At 41.1% G+C, this 17,998-nt stretch overlaps 1 protein-coding gene across 5 annotated transcripts in view; it reads left to right on the top strand.

Annotated features, from left to right (window-relative positions):
* Positions 1 to 17,012, top strand: part of GEMIN5 (gem nuclear organelle associated protein 5) — a 38,558-nt gene extending 21,546 nt beyond the window's left edge. For 2 of the 5 annotated variants that reach the window (XM_010592136.2, XM_003404859.3), the window contains exons 15-28: positions 506 to 677; positions 2,076 to 2,303; positions 4,236 to 4,349; positions 4,905 to 5,027; positions 6,206 to 6,301; positions 7,092 to 7,229; positions 8,398 to 8,545; positions 9,340 to 9,459; positions 9,940 to 10,150; positions 11,484 to 11,735; positions 12,941 to 13,103; positions 13,906 to 14,410; positions 15,540 to 15,636; positions 16,197 to 17,012. In XM_010592136.2, coding sequence (XP_010590438.1) covers positions 506 to 677; positions 2,076 to 2,303; positions 4,236 to 4,349; positions 4,905 to 5,027; positions 6,206 to 6,301; positions 7,092 to 7,229; positions 8,398 to 8,545; positions 9,340 to 9,459; positions 9,940 to 10,150; positions 11,484 to 11,735; positions 12,941 to 13,103; positions 13,906 to 14,410; positions 15,540 to 15,636; positions 16,197 to 16,361 — 2,532 coding nt within the window. In that variant the 3' untranslated portion in view covers positions 16,362 to 17,012. Of the gene's footprint in view, positions 1 to 505; positions 678 to 2,075; positions 2,304 to 4,235; positions 4,350 to 4,904; positions 5,028 to 6,205; positions 6,302 to 7,091; positions 7,230 to 8,397; positions 8,546 to 9,339; positions 9,460 to 9,939; positions 10,151 to 11,483; positions 11,736 to 12,940; positions 13,104 to 13,905; positions 14,411 to 15,536; positions 15,637 to 16,196 lie in introns of all 5 variants that reach the window. The other 3 variants (XM_023550946.2, XM_010592125.3, XM_064278682.1) reach the window with 2 other exon arrangements.
* Positions 17,013 to 17,998: the final 986 nt, after the last annotated feature.

Genomic DNA, 17,998 nt, shown 5'->3' with positions numbered 1-17,998 from the left:
ACATCGGGATGAATGTCTGTCTCAGTGTTGACTTGTAGTTGAGGTGTCTGCAAAAGCTGGGAGCCATGAAAGGCTGCTTCTGTAAAACAGAGTAGACTAATATAAGAAATAGCAAGAAAATTGATCATTCGTCCAGGAACTTGGGGACATAAGAATCATCTGTGAGAAAATAGAACTGTAAGCGTACACATGTAGGCTCTGAGTTAGCATTCTCTTCATAATACCAGAACTCCCAGTCCAAAAACTAACATACAGCACTGGTTTGGAACACTGAAATCCATGGGGCACCAGTAGAAGCTCACATGAAATCATCCCCATAGGAATGTCTGTACATCCCAGAGCATGTAAGTCTCACATAAAAAACAGCACTTGCTGTTTTTTATGTGAGACTTATAAATTACATGAGGAAATAAGAGTCAAAAGGTAAAAGTATTGAAAAACTTGTACCCCTAAACAATAGAGTAACAGAAACTTTTCTGTTCTACCATGTGACCTTTGGTTTTAGGTGTGGGATACTCTGCGAGAAGAGCCTCTGTGCAATTTCCGAGGACACCGAGGACGACTGCTTTGTGTGGAGTGGTCCCCGTTGGATCCAGACTGCATCTACTCCGGGGCAGATGACTTCTGTGTATACAAATGGCTCACTTCCATGCAGAATCATTCCCGGCCTCCTCAAGGTCAGTCAGAACCTGGAACCTGTAAAATGCTCTTCCAGCTCCCTTTCTCCTTCCTTAATAACTGAGTTGGTCAGAGTCAACCAAAGTAGCCATTTGTTCAGGACAGCAGCTGTGGTCTGGCAGGGGTTTGAAGGTTAAGCAAGGAAGGTAGCTAGGAGGGGCCAGAGAGAGCAACAACACCCAGATATCAAAAGGACAAAGAAGCCAACTTACAGAGTTGCACACTTACCAAATCTGTACAATTTGGATTTGAAACAATTCCATTTTTGACTATGAGAGATTAAACTTGCCTACTCACTATAAACAACTAGAAAACTAGGCAACATATTAAACAACTAGGAATTTGCCCAAATAAATGATATGTCTACATAAAGACTTGTTCAGGATGTTCACAGCAGCTTTATCTGTAATTGCCAAAAACTGGAAACAATCCAGATGTCCGTCTCAGGTCAGTCAGTAAATCGTGGTGATGCCAGCAGTGGAATTCTACTCAGCAATAAAGAGAAAGTAATTACAGATGAACACCGCAACATCAATGAATCTCAGAGAAAACATGCTGAGCAAAAGAAGCCAATACAAAAGACTGTATCCTTGTCGTTCCATTTATATAAAGTTCTAGAACAGAAAACTAAGCTGTAGCGACAGCAGATGAGTGATTGCCTAGGACTTGGTGGGGCATGAGTGGGGCGTGCAGCATCTTTCTACAAAGAGGCATGAGGGAGGGAGCTTTGGAGGTGATGGAAATAACTCTATATCTTGTTTGTGGTGGTGGTGGTCACAAAACTGTACGTTTGTCACATGCATCAGAGTGTTAAGATATGGGTGTATTTTATTATATTAAGTTATATCTCAATAAAGTTGATTTAGAAATAAGCAAAGGACAAAAATTTTTTTAATAAATAAATAACAATAATGGATCATGACCTTAAATAGGAATCCAAGAGTCCATATGGACATAAATAAATGGGAAAAAGCAAAATCTCTTCATTACAGTAGAGTGCTATAAGAGAGATCAGTACAGTCTATTCCACTCAGTTTTGACACCAGTTGAGTAAATCAGTACTTTTTCCTCTGACTCTAACCACCAGAACTAGGTCAGCTCTCGCAAAAGGGCATAGTCTTCCAAACTGCCGAGTTTGCCCAAGACCACACACAGCAGCCTCGAGCCTACAACAGCGTGTTTATGATTTAGTGAAATCCCAAAAAGGTCATGTTGGGCATGTTAACCTTTTAATACTAGAACTCTGGAATTCATCGGGAAGGAAGCGAAAGGGTTAGAATGCTGTCAAAAAGTACTGCAATATTAGAGATAATGTTCTAAAGTGCTTTTAAACTAAGAATGTAAATTTTAGTCTATCCTTTTTTTCTTTTTTTTTTTTTTAATTGTGATTCTTATAGGCAAAAAAAGTATTGAATTAGAGAAAAAAAGGCTCTCTCAACCTAAGTCAAAACCCAAAAAGAAGAAAAAGCCCACCTTGAGAGTGCCCACAAAGCAGGAGTCATTTGACGGGAATGAAGAAGAGAGCCTAAAGGAGAGCTCCGGGCCTGTTGAGAATGGAGTGTCAGACCAGGAGGGGGAGGAGGAAGCACAGGAGCCTGAGGTGCCCTGCGGCCTCACTTCAGCGGGTGTGTGGTGGAACCCTGTGTTTACTAACTCTAAGCTTCCTTCGTCATGTCGAGGAAACTAAGTTAGGCTCTTGTCCAATTTGAAACTTCTGTGCCCCTGACTGACCATTTTTCTAACTCCTTAACACAGTATCTTTGGTGCCCTTGGACGCTGCACTGTTTTTTTGTTTTTTGTTTTTAAACTTTATTTGTTGTTGTTAGGTGCTGTTGAGCTGGTTCCAACTCATAGCAACCGACCCTATGTACAACAGAAGGAACCACTGCCCAGTCCTGCGCCATCCTTACAGTCGTTGTTCTGCTTGAGCTCATTGTTGCAGCCGCTGTGTCAGTCCACCTTTTTGAGGGTCTTCCTCTTTTCTGCTGACCCTGTACTTTGCCAAGCACAGTGTCCTCCAGGGACTGATCCCTCCTGACAACAAACTCTGAGCCTCTAAAATCAATACTTTCTAGGGGCCCTGATGGCACAATGGTTAAGAGCTATTGTGGCTGCTAACCAAAAAAAGGACAGCAGTTCAGATCCACCAGCCGCTCCTTGGAAACCCTGTGGGACAGTTCTCCTCTGTCCTATAGGGTCGCTGTAAGTCATAATCTACTTGATGGCAGCAGGCCTGGTTTGGGTTTTTATTGGATCTACTGGGTGACTGGAATGGCAATAGTGAAGTTCTGCAGAGAAAACTTATTCTCTACTTGACAGGGTAAGACTGTGGGACAGAGTGAAGCTAGGATAGTATACTACAGAAACTTAAATGGAAAAAGTTTTAACAATATGACATCATCAACCGTGTAGTCTTTTTTATTGAAAGAAAACTACTGTCCCTAACTTTTTTTTTTTAAACTGTGTTTTCTGTGAAAGTTTGTCCCTGTCATTCGACTTATGAATGTCTGACCTAGGAGCTGCCATCACTTCGGGAACTTGCAAGTTCTTATTCCTCCTACCTGTAGCTTGTACCTGTCTTGCTGTCTTCTCACCAAAAAAATTATGAATGGCAATTAGGTCCTTCCTGTTGTTAAGCTATAGTGGCAGTTCTCAGATTGCTCGCAAAACAGATTTCAGGATTTCAGCGGTAATTTCAGTAATGCCGCCTGTTTCTAGTTTGAAGAGAAAAAACTGTTACTGGCTAAGATTTTAGCACTTTTGTTATTATTTTATATACTTAAAGTTCTGGTGCCTGTTATCTATTAAAATGGATAGTTAAATACCAGGCAATAGAAGTAGAAGCAGTAACTCATGCTTAATTTTTAAAGCAATATTTTGATATAACATAATTAAAATGGCCAAAATATCTGGTACAGAAGTATCCATGACCTCCTTTAGCCCAAAGGATGTCTGTTGAACCCATAGTCTGGGTAAATAAAAAGAGTTAAAAGTTTAATGGATGTTTTTCAGATTTATCAAAGTACGTTTTTATTACAAAATGATTACACAAACTGTTTTTTACCCCTATAGATCAGCGGCTTTTTTTTTTTTTTTTTTTTTTAAGTTTATGGTTGTGTGCGCTCAAGATTGTGACTCCAGATCAAATACACATAATATTTTATACTAGTAAAGTTTTTCCTTATTTGCATAAATGTGTAACTAGTGCTTTGTCACCTAAATATATAGAAAGTGCCTTGTAATCTGAGTGGAGTTTGAGTACTCCCAGGCCTATCTATGGTATAAAGCTGTGGTGACTAGAAAGTGTTATAACTTTTCCTTAGGTCAGCTTGTCAGAGTTGCAAATATTAAACTTGTAGATTCCTGGAACTCAATCAGTTTGTGAGGTGGGAAAGGGGAGACCATCCATGCTTCCTTTCCAAGGTATTTTATCTCATCTGTTTTGGTGATAGACAAAATCACATCACTGAGACTGGTGTAGCTTTTATTTTGAAAAAGAACTGGATTCTGCGTTGTTCTTATCGCAAACATTTTTTATTCTTTTTCCCCTGTGACAGTTTCTAGAGAACCAATTATCTATTCTCCAGTTGGCTTGGGCTTTGAAAAGTCCAAAGTCATCATTAATAACAAAGTCACTTTACCAAAAAAGGAGGCAGCTAAAGAGAAACCAGGTTGGTGTCTAATTATTAAAATATTTTTTTAAAGTATCCTATTACATGCAACCGAAAACTCAAAGCTGAGTTTTTTTGGTGGTTTTTGGTTTTTGTTTTTTAAGTTTTTAAATATTTGTAAGGTACTTTGATTATGTTCCTGGTGGCATAGTGGTTAAGTGCTACGGCTGCTAACCAGAGGGTCAGCAGTTCGAATCTGCCAGGCGCTCCTTGGAAACTCTATGGGGCAGTTCTACTCTGTCCTGTAGGGTTGCTGTGAGTTGGAATCAACTCAACGGCACTGGGGTTTTGGGGTTGATAATGTTGCAATTTGAGATCATGCTTTTAAATTTTTATTTAGCACTTGAAGTGTAGCCTTGCATTGCTTGGTATTGCTTTGTGAATGTTTGCAAGGGCATTTCTGTATATGTTGTGAACGTTGCCTCAGCTAATTTAATATGAAAGCTGCTTCATTGGAGTAGGAACTTTCTATACCCAGTAATACCACCTAGTAGTTACATTCATATACTGGACATTCAGTTCAGTCGCACTGCCTGTACTTCTATTCCCTATCAGAAGCCTTAATCAAGAAGAGAAAAGCTCGTTCCATGCTTCCACTGAGTACAAGCCTGGACCACAGGTCCAAAGAGGAGCTTCATCAGGACTGTTTGATACTAGCAACTGCAAAACATTCCAAAGGTACAAAAATACACTTACTGACCCATTTTTAGTCTTCTGGGGACTGGTACATAAGAGCTCCAGCTGCTTATTTGTCAAATGAATGGGGGAAATATGTCCAAGATTGTTGTCTGTATTTCTTCATTCTTTTCTAGCCATGTCCCTCCCACCCTGACCCTGCTGCCACGCTCCCCATTCTGACCCACTGCAACACTGCTCAGTGTTTTTGCGATGTAGAGCCCTGCTTTTACTGTTAGCAATCTAGTTGTCTCCAGCCATCTGTGTGCCAGGATTGGAACGTTGGCTTAAATCTGTCAGCATAAACTGGCACTTTCAATGTTTTTCTCCATTGAACAGTGTCTTTATGTAGAAAAAAATCATTTGCTTTTTGGAAATACACCCATAATATGATAGTTCCTTTAAAAAGTACTTCAGAAACAAATTTTTGTTTACTGAGAGTTTTGTAGTTTGTGTTTTTCAAAGCCCTCATTTAGCGTCCATTTTTTCGATATTTGAGCAAATATGACTTTTTTAATTGTATGTGTTGAAAAAGGGGTTCACATAATAAAATGAAATTTAAACAGTGTAAAAAGATCAAAGAGAGTACAGTGCTCTCCCACTCTGACACCCAGTCCTCTACTTCTCCCCAGAGGCCACAGTGTTACCAGTTTCTTATCTCTCTGCAGAGATGGTTTATGCTTTTATGAATATATACAATCCTGTTTTTGGAACTTTGTGATAATTTTCCATAGTCTGTCCAATTAGTCATATACTTTTATGTTATTTCCCTTATTGGAAAATTAGTTAGCTTTTTAAAAAACAGAATGGATATTGAATCCCTTCCTGGTAGGTCCCAGTGAATGTTAAGGATGTTTCTTAGTAGGTTTTTTTGTTTTATCTGGTTTTTATAACCACATTTAAATACATGTTGAATTTTGGGTTTGCTTTTAAAATTCTACCTTTTTCCCTGTATCTTTTCTTGGAGCAAACTACAAACTGTATTGTCAGATTGGATTTTGCAGCTTAACTGTTTTCATAGCTTGCTACCTTTGTAACCAGCAGGGGTCTCTGTTAGGGTAAAAAAGGCTCTTTCTCAGTATCCGGAATGGGTGTTCCGGACATTTATTCAGAAGTAAATGGACAGAAAACTGTAACCTGTGTAATCACTTCATCTACTTTTTGTGTTTCTTAATGAACAGAGCGAAATGAGGACGTGATTACTGATCTTGAGGACAGATTTCACCTGGGGCTTTTCACAGACAGGTCTACCCTGTACAAAATGATTGAGGTTGAAGGTGAGGCAAATCCAGTCAACTAACCCCCTGCATCTTTATGCTCCCCTAACACATTGTATGTGGAGCCCTCATGGTACAGCAGTGGTTAAGAGTTAAGCTGCTAACCAAAAGATGAGCAGTTTGAATCCACCAGCTGCTCCTTGGAAACCCTATGGGGCAGCTCTACTCTGTTCTGTAGGGTCGCTACGAGTCGGAACTGACTCAGCAGCACCTGAGAACAGCAACAACACTTTGTACGGGACCCCGGGTGGTGCAAACAGTTTGTACTCAACTGCTAACCTAAAGGTTGGCATTTCAAACCCACCCAGTGGTACCGTAGAAGAAAAGGGCTGTAGTGATAAGCTTCCGCTAAGATTACAGTCAAGAAAACCCTATGGAGCACAGTTATACTTTAACACGTGGGGTTACCATGAGTTGAAATTGACTCAATGGCTTCTACCAACAACAGCAGTACTCTGTATGCCTCTCTTATGGCTGCCATCCCATGGTGTTGTAATGGCTAGTTTTACTTGTCATCTGACTAGGTTTTGAGTTCCTGATCTGCTTATTCACATACACCCCTTGCCTCTGGTTGAGGGCCCTAAGCATACATACATACTCATTCAGAGTGAGTAACTGAGTGGAAGTGAAAGTGGGTGGGTGACTGAGTGGGCTTCAGGCCCCATCATAGTCACTCTGGTCAGTGGCTTACCCATCAGTGAGTAGCTGCATATACTAGGAGTGCCTTCCTCTCATTCATTTGGAAGATGTTTCTGAAGTATCTTCTAAATATTGTTTCTCTTCCAAAAAGGAAAAGGTCACTTGGAAAATGGCCACCCTGAGTTATTTCACCAGCTCATGCTTTGGAAAGGAGATCTGAAAGGTACTCTCCAGACCGCAGCAGAAAGAGGGGAACTGACGGACAATCTTGTGGCTATGGCACCAGTGGGTATGTTCTTTTCAACAAAAGCACCGTCATCTCTAGGATACATCAACTAAAGATGGTTCTTAGCAGTATTAGTCTTGAGCTCAAAATCGCTTACAAATACAATTATGATACAAACTTAATTCTGTTCTGCAGCAGTAGGCTAACAAATCAATGAACCCCATCCCCCAGTTCTCTAAAAAAGACAGCTCACTGACACACATGGATGGCAAGATTGGTGAAAACTCCTTGTAGGACAGTTTGGTCATTTCTAATAAAGTTTAAAATACATGTTCCCTTTGACTTGGCAATTCTAATTATAGGAATTTATCCATATGCACACATGCAGAATGACAAACGTGGACTGTCATTGCAGCAGTATTTGTAATAGCAAAAGATTATAAGAACCAATCCCTCAACAAGGGACTGGTTAGATCATGTACATCCATGCAGTGGAAACCCCTGCAGATGCCAAAAGGATGTGGCAGCTCTGTGTATCCTTCTGTGGAATGGTGCACCAAATTACAGCAAGGGAAAAGAATCAAGATGTAGACGCAGAACAGAACATATAACACTCCATCATTAGTGTGGACATACGGGTGGTTGTAGACTATCTGCAAAGACTTCAGAAGAAATTAGTAGTAACGGTTGCCTCCATGTAAAGAGTTTGGGCTCAGGATCCAGGGGAGGGCTTACCAGAATAACAAGGAAACCTTTTTTTATGCTGTGCTCAGTGTTTTTTGGTTGCTGTTTTGTTTTGTTCTTTTAGCTTTTTATTCAGATATACTATAGAAAGAGAAAGAAGGGAAAACGCACAGATCACAAGTATACAGTGAATTTTACAAATCGGTTACAGCCGTATAACCAGCACCCCAGAGCTCCCCTCACGCTCCCTCCATCTCCCCTCACCCCAAATCAGGATAAGGGTAACCACTATCCCGACTTCATGCCCCCTTTTGTACCTTTTGAATTTTGTGCCACTCCGTATGTATTGCATAATCAAACAGTTTGTTTCAAAATGTAGGGATGGGAGGAGGCAGAGCTCAATGGCTATTAAATTATTATCTAAATGTCCTTAATGCAGTGGCTATGAAAGCAAGGCATTTTCTCATTCAAGTGTTCCTGTCCTCTTTTTTTTTTTTAAGTCTGCTTTTATTTTTTTTCTTAAACCACCATCTGTCATTTTTTTTAGCTGGCTACCATGTGTGGCTGTGGGCCGTGGAAGCTTTCGCCAAACAGCTGTGTTTCCAGGATCAGTATGTCAAGGCCGCCTCTCACCTGCTTTCTATCCATAAAGTGTATGAAGCTGTGGAGCTGCTCAAGTCAAACCATTTCTACAGGTCTGTGTGTAGAGCTCAGAATTGTAAATAACTTGGGAAGCTGTCAGCGCACAGCAGCAGCTGCAAGTTTTACAAAATTCTCGTTTTCATTTGAGTGCTCAAATTTTACTGTTGGCAACAAAACCAATGGTGGTTTTCCATAAAGTGATAGGCTTAGTTTGTTCATTGTTTAGAAAATGCGAAGTATCCGACTCTGAATAAGAATTTTTGCTCGTTAGTCATTCTTTCAAGCAAAAACAAGATTCCATGAGAAAAGCAGCTAGTTCAGCTCACAATTCCATCATGCATATTTTTCCTAGAAACAACCATCGTGCTTCGTAATGTAGCAGGAGCATTTTGTGCCTTCTTCCCATTCGGTCGCACAGGAGAGTAAAAAGATGTGTGCTTGAGGGATTTAATAAAATTAATAAGTTTTACTGCTTCTTCAAGGACATTAGCTTTTTTTTTTTTTTTTCCTCCAGTAGGATCCCAGTTTTACCCACCATTGCTTTTGCACAGTGAAAAAGGCAAATAACCTCTTAGCATTATTATGAAAATAGTTTTGACCTCACAAACCCCCTGAAAGGGTCTTGGGACCCAAGAGGTGCATGGACCATACTTTAAGAACTGATGACCCTGGTGAAGAATTGAGCGTAGCATTTTTAAATTGTCCATGTAGTTAAAGAATATGGTCTTTTATAGGAAATTAGAACATACGACAACATAAATAGCACCATTTGTCATATGTTATAGCCCCTCCTAAGGCCTCACAGAGAGCTTTTTCATTTTGGTTAATTCTCTGTTCTTGCCTCTAGGGAAGCTATTGCCATTGCCAAGGCCCGGCTGCGCCCAGAGGACCCAGTCCTGAAGGACCTGTACCTCAGCTGGGGAGCCATCCTAGAAAAAGATGGCCATTATGCCATGGCAGCCAAATGGTAAGCCAGAGGGAAATAGGGCTGCACCCAACATTGAAGAGCTTCTATCAAGAAGAGCAGAGCAAGAAAAAAAGTAATAAGCTTAGAGGTGGAGATAAAGTGGCTAGAAAATGATGAAGTCTGTCTTTAGACTCTTAGGCTCTACCTCACTGGTATTTATATAGATCATCATCATAATTCAGGAAAGTTGAGTAGCAGACTAAGATGTTTTACCAGGTAAAGAAGACAGGTAGAGACTGCTGTCTGCTTGGGTTCGATTCAGCAAATGTTGAAGTTCATTACGTCTTCAGCTCATATGATGTTGTCTCTCTGGTGAGCTGTGCTGGCCACAGCCTTGACAGGAGCAGAGCCAGTGACACACCCGGGACCATAGGAAGGCCCACAAGGCAAAGCAGACAGAAAAGTGTGATTCAACCCTCTGAGGAGAGAGAATAAGACGTGGTTTATGACACTTTGTTGGGGTTTTCTTTTGTATTATAGCTACTTAGGGGCCACTTCCACCTATGATGCAGCCAAAGTTTTGGCCAAAAAGGGGGATGCAGCATCACTTAGAACAGCTGCAGAGCTGGCCGCAATTGTAGGAGAGGAGGAGTTGTCTGCTTCGCTGGCTCTCAGATGTGCCCAGGAGCTGCTGCTGGCCAGGAACTGGGTGGGAGCCCAGGAAGCCCTGCAACTGCATGAAAGTCTAAAGGTCAGTCTATTGTTTCATCTCCTGGTATTTGAGAGGGAAAGGCCTTGAATCCTATAGTCGAATTCCAAGTGGATAAGCTGTGCCAATTTGGCAGATATCCTTATAAGTATCCGACAAGCCCTGCCATACTCTTCCATGGAAGTACAGTGGCTTATCAGTTGCCATATTCAGAATAAGGTGATGTGCTTGTTCGTGGTATTTCCCATCACTTATCAGTTCGTGCATAACATCTGTGAATGGGCTTCGGTCAGCCCAGACCCTGGGTTGGCAGTTTAGTATTTCTTCATTGATGTCGTCGGCACAATTTTCTTTGAAGAGGAAGAAAAGCTGGTCTTTAATAGAAATCATGGTGCTCTGCTGCTAGCACCCCTTCTTCAGCTGGAAGCCGTAAAGAAGTGTGGGGAACTCAAAATGGTGCTTTATTCCCACCTAGTTAAAAAGGAGTAATCTACCACTGCCTTTTCTCGTACATCAGAACTGGGATTGTTTTTAAAGTATTAGCACTCTCGTTTAGTTTCCAGAGCATGTAAACATTTGGTCCATTTTAGATGACTTTACCTGTTGGATTCTAACCTGAACTTTCTGAAGTTCCTCCGTCTCTAGTAGAGTAAATGGGCCGAAAGTCAGTTCCTAGCTGAGCTTTCAAAGCCCAAGGAAGATGCTAGGTGATGAGGCAGCCTTCTGGGAACTACAAATAAAAGTGAGGCAAAAACAGAAGAACTGTCAAAGATAGTGTCACTTGGTATATTATATATTAAATGACCAGATCTAGGAGGGATTTTATTTTATCCACAACCAAAAAACATTTTCAGAATGGTTATTGGCATTTCATTCTTTCTCTTAAACCACATCCGTAATAAAGCAAGAAAAGCTATAGCCTTATACTAAATATTGTACTGAAAAGGGCTGTGTCAGCTGTATGGAACAAGGAAGTCTTACCTGAGAAAAGATTGTTATTATTCTGGAGTATATAAGGAATCTCATGCCAACTGAAAAATCCAGCGAAAATAAAGATTTTCCAGGCCTTTTCTCAGTGCTTCTGTTCTCTTCCAGCTGACTCTGTTTGTGAAATCTACGTGGACTTGACTCATAAGGTGCGCCCCAGCCCTCAGAGTTCCTCAGCTTGTCTGCTCCAGCTCCTTCTGTCCAGTATACTTTACCTCTTTATTTCCTAGCCTGAAGCTTGTACAGAAACAATCTGACGAATCCAGCTCGTCTTTTCCCACACTGGTCTGCAGATCTTAGGTGGCTGGCCTGTATGGAGCTTAAGTTGTCGTGGATTGATGTCCTTTCTCTTGTGTAACAATTCCTCTCCTTTGTTGTCGGGTTCCAGGGTCAGAGACTAGTGTTTTGCCTTCTCGAGCTACTGTCCAAACATCTGGAGGACAGGCAGCTTTCAGAGTGCAGAAGCTCCTCCTCTTATCATGCTTGGAGCGCAGCCACCGAAGGGCCCTTGGAGGAGAGGGTGATTGCAGTGTGGAAGAGCACCTTTGGCCTTGATGCACCAGGGCAGTATCAGGCAGCATTTCAGAAGCTCCAGACCATCAAGTACCCATCTGCTACAAATAACACTCCCTCCAGACAGGTACCGCATCTGCGCCAGCATGGGATATTGGTCACGCAGTAGGAAGACTTCCTTAATTGTGTCTAATATTATAGGGAAACAAGCAGAATGCCAGTTAGGACTTCAGAAGAGACTAAGGCAGGTCCAGGCAACCTGGGAAATCCCTTCAGGTGAATTAAAGCCCGTTAGCTTTGAGATTAGTCTTAGATTCACTTAAAAAAAAAAAAAAGTTTAAAGATACGGAAAACCACAGAGAATGACATAGCAAGTACCCGTCACCCAGAGTTAAATGTTCACATTTTTGCTTCACAGGATTTCTTGATTGGTTGGTTAGTTGATTGATTGTTTACTTATTTGTTATGAAAGAAATACAACTTGACAGATAAAGTAGAAGTCCTTCTTGTTCCCCACTCAGTCCCAGTCAAAGGCAGTCCCTGTATCGGATCAGCTGTAGTATTTTGTGATTTGCTTAATTCACTGACCATTGTTTGTCAGATCTATCCTGTTGATACAAAGAAGTCAAGTTGATGCATTTTAACTGCCATAGCCATTCTATTATTACACCTCAATTTATCTACTTTCTCTTTTTAAAACAAGAGGAGACATGATTATATTTTTGAGGAATGAGATTTCCTCAAATGGTATATAGTACTTTGAGATTCAGCAACAGTGAATTTCAAAAGCATTATGCTGAGTGGAAGGACCAAGAAGCAAAAGACTGCATACTCTTAAGATTCCATTTAAATGAATTCTGGAAAGGGCAGAATTAAAGTAGCAAAAAATCAATGGTTGCTAGGGCTGGGGAGAGGGGGCTGACTACCAAGGGTCACATGGGAATATTTGGGGTTGATGAAAATATTCTCTGCCTTGGTTGTGCTGATAGTTATAGAACTATGTATGTATGTCAAAACTCATTAAGTTGCACACTTAAAATTACTAAATTTTAAATATTACCTGTTTCTAAAAAGAAAAATTACAACATTTATAAAAGTTCCAGATTCTTTGTTTTACTTAAATGCAAATGTTCGAGCATTTTGTGACTTGAAGAATTTATCGCCAGACAATGTGCGTTCCAGTGCAACTAGATATGAAAGTTTCTGATAGGAAAGTAAAAGCAGGAGATAGGAAGACCTTTCCTAAACGGTGCAGTTAGTAGGAGCATTTCTGGTGTCCTCAGTACATGCTTTGGGCGGATGTTTAACTGAGACTCCTGGTTCCTCCTCCAGCTCCTGCTTCACATTTGCCACGACTTGACTTTGGCGTTGCTGAGCCAGCAGGTGGCCTCCTGGGATGAGGCCGTGAAAGCGCTGCTTCGAGCTGTGGTCCGGAGCTATGACTCGGGAAACTTCACCATCATGCAGGAAGTCTACTCTGTCTTTCTTCCTGAGGGTAAAGGCCTACCACCTCTGCCTGGAGCATGCCCACTCGTAAACAATATAGCTGCCACCCGATGGCACAGCACCAGGAACACACAGGTTCTTAAAAGAAACAGATTGGCCAGTTAGGTCATTTTAGTAGAAAGTCAAGAGATAGTCAGTACCTGAGCTCTTTTCTTTTGTCTACCTTACAGCCTTCTACATACTTTGTACACAGTCACTTTAAAAGAGAGAGTAATGTCACAAATAAGTCAGAATGGAGACCACCAGTTGCCATTGAGTCAACACCAACTCACAGTGACCCCATGTGTGTCAAAGTAGAACTGTGGTTTCAATGGCTGATTGTTCAGAAGTGGATCACCAGCCCTTTCTTCTGAGGTGCCTCTGAGTGAACTCGAACTTCCAACCTTTTGGCTAGCAGCTGAGCACATTAACAGTTTACACCACCCAGGGACTCCAGAGAATGGAGAAACATAACAAAATTCCTTGGGCTGCAGGATTAGCCACTGAACTAGAATAATTTTGAATTTTTCAGAAGCACTCTTGGATCATAACCCCAGAGCATTCAGTTCACTAAGACAGATGGAATACTTTTTGATGACTAGCCTGTAGCAGTGAGAACATTGTCCGAAGTCAGGAAATGTTTAGCTCCAGCTGGCTTTTGGTGGGAGACATGTGGTCCCATGGATCACGCTGCTATCCTTTATTTTGGAATCTGCGTCTTAGATGGTAGAAAGCAGAACATGAGGGCAGGAGGCCAGATTTCTGGCAGATAAAGAAAGGTACAACCCAAAATCGTTTTCTTCTTCTCCTAGGCTGTGATCACCTAAGAGAGAAACTGGGTGACCATCAGGCCTCTGGCACAGCAGCTTTCAAAAGTTTGGAGGCCTTTTTTCTGTACGGACGCCTGTATGAATTCTGGTGGTCTCTCTCCAGGCCTTACCCTGAATCCTGTGTCTGGGTAAGTGTTGATCACAGGAGGAAAACTGTTGAGCACAGCCAGCAGTTGGATGATGCCAGCCCTGAAGAAGCTGACCCTGTGGCTTCCTGTCAGCTAGAGCTAAGCAGGCCCCCAGAACATGACTTGAGACTCATGGAAGAAAGTGAGAGAGTGCTGAGTGCTTGTAAGGAGCTCTTTTCAGAAAGGCATGCCAGTCTCCAGAACTCACAGAGAACCATTGCTGAAGTCCAGGAGACCTTGGCAGAAATGATCCGCCAGCACCAGAAGAATCAGCTCTGTGAGTCCACAGGGAATGGTCCTGACAAGAGGGAGTCTGAGCAGGAAGGAGAAGGGTCCCCCTCTAGTCCTCAGAGCCAGTGGTAAGTACTGAGTCGCCTACGAGATGGAATTGAAAATACTGTGCCGAATTGTCATATAACAAGATAAAAATAAGTACATGATGATTTGAATGAGGTCATTTGGAAGCAGCATGATGTAGTGATGAAGGCACAGGCTTTGGAGTTGGACATGGGTTCTAATCCTGGCCTTGCTGTGTGACCTCATACAAGTTCTTAATAGTTTCCTCATTTGTAAAATGGGGTACGAGCCCCTACCTCAGGTGTTTTGAGAAATAGTGTTTTTCGTTTGTTTTATACTACCACAAAAAGCAGACAAGAAGGGTAACATGCAAAACTGCACACTGAACTGTGAAGATCGCAGATGATCCGAATGCCAGGGGAGGACAGGAGCCAATTACCCATCACTGTAGAGCTGAGCTTGCTTTACCATTGGCACTCTGCCCTGGGGTTTTACAGTGATTAACAGTTACTAGTTGGTTACTACGCTGAGTGCCTTTTACCATGACTATGGCCCTCTCTGCACAGGGACTGGAACATAGTAAATAGTGCAGTCAGTAAACTTAGAGCTATTATTACTAACTTAAAAAAATAAAACTAAGAAACCTTGAAACCCCTATTTTTAGTCCTACAATACTCCCATTGAAAGCATGAATCAGAGACTGAAGTCACTTGTCTAGTAAGTTGCCACATTCTAGGCAACTGTAGGCTTGGTTTTTATAACAAGAAAAACTAAAGAGTTCTCTAACCAAGTGGTTGTTAACCTTTGGATTACAGGACCCTTTCAGAAACTTAAGACACTCTACCCAGAAAAATGTGCATCCGTACATCTGCAAGTGACTGGCTCAGTCTAACTACCCCCCCAGAAACCCAGGCCCTCTGTGCTCTGCTCAGTCATATGCTCTGAAAGTCATCCCTCACTAGGACTGTATGTCTAAGATCTGGGAATTAGGAAAAATATAATGGGCAGTCATACTGCATTTTGAAAATTTTGTTTTATTTCACATCACATTAAATTACTGTCTGTTGACCTTTGTATTTAAAGACGCAGAGATAAAGAGTCAGATAACAATAGAATTTTTATTTGTAGGATAGTAATAAAGACAAAAATTACCTGGGGAAGGCATGACTTATACTATCTTTTTATTAGTAGTAAAGAAGAAAAAAATGAACCAGTTTCCCTGCCTGAATTAACCAAAAGACTTACAGAGGCAAATGAGAGAATGGCTAAATTTCCTGAGAGTATTAAGGTAAGAATTATAGCAGTTCATCTGGTAAAACATTACGTTTTTGTATTATCAGCTCAGTATACCAAATTCTTAGGGACCATCCACTTCTCAGTGCAGTTACTGAACTCTGCACATAGATGTGTGTTCAAAATGTTAGGATCCAGTTCCCTTTGGTTAGCACAGATGTGAGAATTACTGACCACACAAGCAGTCCTAGACCTCAGAGAAACCAAACACTTTGTAGTTGTGTGGATAGAAGCAAAACCAAAAGTGGTAGCATGTATCTGATAGGTTACAGTTAGGTTTGGATGTGGGCCTAACCACAATAGAAGCATCCTTTTTGGAGTTGACTTAGTTGGGCTTTAGAAAAGATTGTGTCATTTGAGAAGGACATCCAGTAGCCATCCCAGCTTTGAGTATTGTCTCGCCTTAGAGTAACAGATGAAGGGCAGAAAAGGGCCTATAAGATGGTGCCTGAGAAGTGTCAGTAGGTGGAATCTTGCTGTTATGGATGCGTCTTGTGCAGGCATTCGCGGTTCTTTTGCGAATACTTCCTTTCTCAATCCTGTGTCGTCTTTCAGAGCTATCCCTTCCCAGATGTGCTGGAGTGTTGCCTCGTCCTGCTTCACATCAGGTCCCAGTATCCTGGCTGTGTGACCCCAGAAATGCAGGAACAGGCTGAAGAGCTCCTCCACAAATACGGCAACTCTAGAGTTTACAGAAGACATTGCCAGGCCTGCACGTGAACTTTCAAGGACCTTCAAGAAACTGTGCCAAATTCTGAATGTTTGGCACCTTTCACCTCTGCAGTCACACTACGCCACATATTTACTCTGATCCCTAGATTCTTTTGCAGTTACCCAAAACAGTATATATGAGGGGCAAGTTGGCATCAACACTGCCCTCAGACAGAGCAGAATCTGACTTGGTTATAGAGTTGGATTCTTTGGACTTAATTATGGTTTCCTACTGGAGGAAAGAGTATGAAAAGCCAGTAGTAGTTACTCAGAAGGTACCCGTGGAGTGAGTGTTGGTCATCTCTAAAGCCTTATGCAGGTTTCACCCAAAGAGGAGAAACATTTTTAATCACCCAAAGTGTTATCTTAAACACAAGCTACCTTTCTAAATATTTTGCCTAATCGTAAACATGTCATTCTCGGTAGAGATAGAATTGCTGCATTCTTTGGCTATTGGTATGATTTTTTTAGTTGTGTTTTTGTTAACATGGGTCCTCCCCCTCTACCCATTCAGAGATTGAAGTTTGAATGTGAAATAGGCCTTTTACCTATCATGTTGACTATTTATCCTGTCTGAACTTTCAATCAAAATTTTGGTTTTGTTTTATGTAATTGTTTATTTGGACAAATCATTTACTAAAGCTTGAGAAGAACAGATAACTGGCTCACATGTGTCTTATCCTTTCTGTTCTATAAGAAATGATCGATGATCAAACAGCTCAGGAAGAGAGCACTGTGTCACTGGCTCTTAATCTTTTTTGGATCACAGGACCCTTTGAGAATTAGATGAATGCCACAGATACTCTTTGAAGAAAAATGCATATTCCTAATTTTGCTTACTTTCAGATCACTGGACTCCAATTTTAGAATAATGGAGCTATAATACTAAATTATAAATCCTTTCCTTTTTATTTTATTTTTTTTAATGAGCACTCTCTTGAGGTGTGTCTTTCTTGTGGTTATTGAAACAGTTGAACAGAGACAGATGTTTCTGTACTATCCCAGTTGCTGGAATGTAAAAATCAGGTGGGTATGAGAGGGAGCATTCCTCCCCAGTAATTGAACTGTTTTCTTTTGGGATTCATTGTGAAGGCTTTTCTGCTTGACTGTCCAGTTTATTTTTCAGTTAGTTACTAGCGTTGGGGTTGTTGTGGACAGCACGAATGAAATGTCATTAACAAGAACTCTTATCTAGGAAGGAAAAGGTTTAAGAGGCAAAATTCAAAGATCTGACTTACTGATTTTTTTTATTAGAGCTAGCTGTCAAGTTTAAAAAGGTGCTATGCTCTAAAATGGAAATATGGTAGAATTTAGACCCTCCTAGTTCTTGACACAGTTAACTATAGGAGGAGGATGTATTGATATTGGGCTGGAGAATCCTCTTGTTTGCAAAGGTAAATAGGCATAGCTAGATGGAGAACTGGGTACCATTTCTCAGTCTTTGTTAAAACGAACAGCGTCACCTACAGAGATGGAAAAAAAAATTATTCCCTTTCAGTCGAGCACAGAGCAGTATTATTAAACTAGAAACTGTAAATGCACTTGTCTTAACTGGTTTGTGATTTACCGAAATCATTACCTCTCGGTGGAGAAATCCTGTGTACTCCTTGTTACTGCTTTGATAAGAACAAGAATTACTACTTCAC

The sequence above is a fragment of the Loxodonta africana genome, chromosome 2, assembly GCF_030014295.1.
Source record: "Loxodonta africana isolate mLoxAfr1 chromosome 2, mLoxAfr1.hap2, whole genome shotgun sequence".
Lineage (NCBI taxonomy): Eukaryota > Metazoa > Chordata > Mammalia > Proboscidea > Elephantidae > Loxodonta > Loxodonta africana.
Note: the sequence above shows the minus strand (reverse complement) of the source record. Positions and strands in the feature narration are given on the sequence as shown.